At 45.1% G+C, this 5000-nt stretch overlaps 1 protein-coding gene across 2 annotated transcripts in view; it reads left to right on the top strand.

The window, feature by feature from the left end:
* The window catches only part of LOC308374418 (guanine nucleotide-binding protein subunit alpha-12), a gene marked incomplete at its 3' end in the record, with an annotated part of 11806 nt that extends 9924 nt beyond the window's left edge, over positions 1–1882 (top strand). Inside the window, exons 3-5 of one of the 2 annotated variants that reach the window (XM_080850195.1) lie at positions 36–86; positions 480–680; positions 1505–1882. In XM_080850195.1, the coding sequence (XP_080706321.1) occupies positions 36–86; positions 480–680; positions 1505–1882 (630 nt within the window). The remainder of the gene's footprint in view (positions 1–35; positions 87–479; positions 681–1504) is intronic. The other variant, XM_080850196.1, reaches the window with a different exon arrangement.
* Between the last annotated feature and the right edge of the window lie 3118 nt (positions 1883–5000).

Below are 5000 nucleotides of genomic sequence, written 5' to 3'. Positions count from 1 at the left end.
CAGGAAGTGACACCTACCTCCTCTTCTTTTCTCAGAGTGAATCAGTGAAGTATTTCCTGGACAATTTGGACCGCATTGGCCAACAGGTGAGCCTAGAGAGCGTGGTACATTTTTAACATGCACACACACACACACACACACACACACACACACACACACACATAGGTCTTGGAAAAAAGTATGACAAAGTATGGCTTACCTGAAAGTTTCAGAATCGATGCAGAAAAATGTAATAATAATATATATATATATATTTTTTTAAACAACGTCATTGAATAATATTCATGCCAGCATAACGAAATTTAAACAACTCTATCCCACTCATTTCACTGCAACATGCACAATGTATGAAAAGTGAATTTAATCTTTTATAAAATTCAAATGGATAGTAGCAATTGCACCGCAACTACATGGCATGACGTAATGTTTTATAAACTGCGGTTAATACACGGACGTCTCTTACTACCCCTTCTCCTCAGAACTATCTGCCTAATCGTCAGGACATACTCCTGGCCCGCTCGGCCACCAAGGGCATCGTGGAGCACTGCTTCATGTACCGCCGCATCCCCTTCCGGATGGTGGACGTGGGAGGCCAGCGCTCCCAGAGGCAGAAGTGGTTCCAGTGCTTTGACAACGTCACCTCCATCCTCTTCATGGTCTCCTCCAGCGAGTTCGACCAGGTCAGTCTCTCTCTCACACACACATACACACACACACACACACACACACACACATATACCCGAACACACACGCATATACACATATACAAACACACACACAAACATAAACACACACATATACCCAAACACACATGCATATACACATATACTCACACAAACACATACACACACACACACACACACACACACACACACACACACACATAAACACACACATATACACACACATATACCCAAACACATACACATATACCCAAACACACACGCATATACACACATACACACACAAACACACACACACACACACACACACACACACAGTAACTACTATAAATACACACAGAGCCCCATTGTCTTCCAAGTTCTTCCCACACCGACCCACTCTGTGTCTGTGAGTAAAGTCAGCCCGGCTCCCAGAGCCAGTGGCCTGTGGCGGTCTGAGTTGGACCAGCCTAGTGAAGACCACAGCAGATCAGTGTGTGTGTGGGCCGGGGGGTTGGCTGCAGAGATCAAACTCGGGGAGAGAGGGAAGAGGGGAGTACAGAAATGGAGAAGGGGAAGAGAGCGATAGTGAGAGGAAGAGATGGAAAGATAGAAATGCAGATGGAAAGAGAGAATGCCAAAGGAAGAGGGAGCTCCAGCAAGAGAGGGAGAGCAGAAATAGAGAAATTGAAAGTAGAGGAAGAGGAAGTAGAAAGTAGAGGAAGTGAAAAGAGAGCAGTGTAAGAAAAGAAAAGCCATGCAATATGTTGACAGATAATTCATAAGGAATTGTGGGATTGAATGGGATGGAGATGGAGAACTGATTTTGGCTGTTTCGTCAGGTTCTATTGGAGGACCGGCGCACCAACCGTCTGTCCGAGTCCATGGACATCTTCGAGACCATCGTCAACAACAAGCTCTTCAACAGCGTCTCCATTATCCTCTTCCTCAACAAGACCGACCTGCTGGTCCAGAAGCTCCTGGCCGGCGCCGACATCCGCCGGAACTTTCCGGAGTTCTGCGGCGACCGGCAGCGCCTGGAAGACGTGCAGAGTTTCCTGGTGAGGTCGTTTGGCAGGCGTCGCCGCGGTGACCGGCGCTCGCGCCCGCTCTTCCACCACTTCACCACGGCCATCGACACGGAGAACGTGCGCTTCGTGTTCCGCGCCGTGCGCGACACCATCCTGCAGGAGAACCTCAAGGACATCATGCTGCAGTGAGGTTTACAAATGCCTGTGTGGAAAAAGACTACAAGTACCAGCGTGCATGAGTATGAAAAAGACTACAAGTACCAGCGTGCATGAGTATGAAAAAGACTACAAGTACCAGCGTGCATGAGTATGCTGCAAGAATGGAAATCATTACGTGCTAAAACATTTGCAGTTGGCATTGCAACATTGGCATTTAAACAAGAATTTCTGTGGTGCTCCTGGCATCAATGTGGAGAAACACTACAAATCCCAGCATGCCTGTGTCTGGGAAAGGACTACAGCACAGCGCCACACTGCTCCAATGCAGACTACAAATACCAGTGTGCCTCAGTATGAAAAAGGATGTGCTCCTTGGATATAAGACCAGCAACACACTATAGCAGAAGATGGCTGTACATAACCCAGTGTGTTTTATGGCTTGAAAAGACTACAGACAGTAGATTGCTTTCTGCCATGAGAAGAAACTGTAAATATTGCTACACTACAGATGGGTTGTAATCACTCACAGACACTGAGGGTGTCAGGTCTGGAATTAGGATTAAGCCAAACATTGATTTATTATTACTGTGAAGATGATCTAGTATAAAGATAGACCTGTCAAGTCAACACTGCCTAAGGACTCTGGCTGAAAGAGCACTTAGTGAGCCTCACACAGCTGTTTGAACCTGATGGGCTGATATACTGCGCGCACACACACACACACACACACACACACACACACACAGACACACATCCACAGTAAGCTTTTCACATTCTTGAACAAAATGTACTTCTTTCACTGGTTTTAAATCAGTTTAAGGAGGGGAGGTTACAGTTATTAGAAAGCACTTATTGAAGGGCACTTAGTTGGTGTCACTGAGCTGGAGTTGTTAAGATGATGAGCTGTACATATGTCTATGAACACACTCACTTACTTGTTCTTAAATCATCTACAGTTAAACTCATAGTTTTAGAACAAAATATACATGTCACAATTCACTGGTACAATAGTTTTATTTTACTCTCTCTCTCTCACACACATACACACACATAGATTTGTATGTGGGTTGTGTTACTTACAGGTTGGCCAGTAAAGTGAGGTGGTGTGTGTGTGTGTGTGTGTGTGTGTGTGTGTGTGTGTGTGTGTGTGTGTGTGTGTGTGTGTGTGTGTGTGTGTGTGTGTGTGTGTGTGTGTGTGTGTGTGTGTGTGTGTGTGTGTGTGTGTGAAGACTACCAGAAAGCCCAGGTTATATTTTAGTCTTGTTTAATATAATTTTAATATTTCACTTCTCCCTTCTGTGAACACACACTCACACGTGCACGCGCGCACACACACACACACAGGAGCAAGGGGTACTGAATGAATGTGTGAGTGTGTGTGAAAGACTTGCTTGAAAGACAGCTTGTGTGAAAGACAGCTTGACATTGCACGGCATCAGGTGCGTTGCTGTCTTTGTGTGAGCAAGACTGCAAAACCCACGTTTCCCACAACCTTGTCACAGTCCCTCGTGTATTTCAGTAGCTGATTCATATTTCACTTCCCCCATTACTTAAGGTTCGCTTTTGGTCACATGGTGATCCTGAGATGAAGCTATTGTCATCTGCTGGTGAAGTCTGCAAACAGATGTTCTTCCCTCTCTCCCGACAGGAAGGTCAAAGAAGGTTTTGTTTTGTTTTATTATTAGAGATTAAGCTAAGTCTTGAACCTTGTTTGGCTCACAGACTTTTAGCGACACTAAGTTCAGACTGCTGTTGTTTGACTAAGGTGGCTTTTATTTAGTGTGGAAATGACAGGAACAGAGGGACGTCATGGAAGAGGTCAGAGGTCAGAAGTCAAGACGTTATGGAGGGGAGAGAGACATTATAAGGGTTTTGGGTTGGAGAGGTGGACCTGTATCAGAATGACCATTAGAAGTGAGTTTACATTATAGAGGGGAGAGAGACATTATAGAGGTTTTTTTTGGAGAGGTGGACCTGTATCAGAATGACCATTAGAAGTGAGTATGATCAGAGCAGTGTGTCTTTAGAACTGGCATTCTGTGCCTATATTTCCCAAAGGACATTAAGTTCATGGTCCCCTCGGGGTGTTGGGAACCTTGTGTCCCTTTTGAGTTATAGCTCTTCGTTTCAGTTCTCTCTGGCAACACCCGTTGGGTTCCACATGGAACTGTCATTCACTCCACTTTAGTGGGCCAAAACAGCTGCAGACTGGTCTGTCTTTGAGTGTGTGTGTGTGTGTGTGTGTGTGTGTGTGTGTTTGAGAGCATTTGTAAATCTGTGTGTCCATGTGACGCACGTGTGTGTGTGTGTGTATCAGAGTGGTGTGCGAATGTGTGTGTGTGTGTGTGTGAGAGAGTTGGTGTCTCTCTCTCGTTCCCTACCCCAAACACAATGGGCTGATTGTGTGCGTTGAGTCCCTGGGTTCTGCTGGTCACATAAGAATGTTCTGGGGTCACAGGAAATGATGCGTGCATTGGACTCTCCCAAACAAAGACTGGATGCAGGACAGGGTACAGAATCACTCAACACAGCCTGAGTCACCATTCATCAGCTGAGCAAGAATAAGAACAACTCCTCGAACGCCCACCCCCCCCACTTACTCTCTCTCTCTCTCAAACTCTCTCTTACTCTCACAGTCTGTGTCTATCTCTCAGAGAGGACTCTGCTTGGTAAGCATTGCATCAGCAGCTGAAAATAAGGACATCAAACAGCCTAATGCTCTCTCTCCAATGCTTTTTCTCTCTCTCTCTCTCTCTCTCTCTCTCGCCTTCTTCCTCTTTAGGTATGACTTAGCATACGAACAAATTCACCTCTTAGCGTTAATCTGCCCTGTCTCCCTTGTTCTTGAGGTATTACTACGCATGTGAAGAGATACAGCATTTTCTCTCATTCTCACACCTTTCTTTCTTCCTTCCTTCCTCTTCAGATGAACTGAGACACTTAGAAGTACTAAGGTGGGCCACACTCTTTGTTTCACTTTAAAGTTACAGAGGAGTTGTTTTTTATTTTTTTGTTTTGAGATGTTGGTGCTACTGTTTGATTTGTAATACTTAAGCGAATACTTTCTGTAGTAGTTGGAAAATGTTACATCATTTGAAATGTGTCCATACTGAAAACCGATCTCTCTCTCGACATCTCTTCGGTTGCA

This window comes from Sprattus sprattus, assembly GCF_963457725.1.
Source record: "Sprattus sprattus genome assembly, chromosome: 1".
NCBI lineage: Eukaryota > Metazoa > Chordata > Actinopteri > Clupeiformes > Clupeidae > Sprattus > Sprattus sprattus.
The sequence above is the reverse complement of the archived record's forward strand: the minus strand, read 5'-3'. Positions and strand labels throughout refer to the sequence as shown.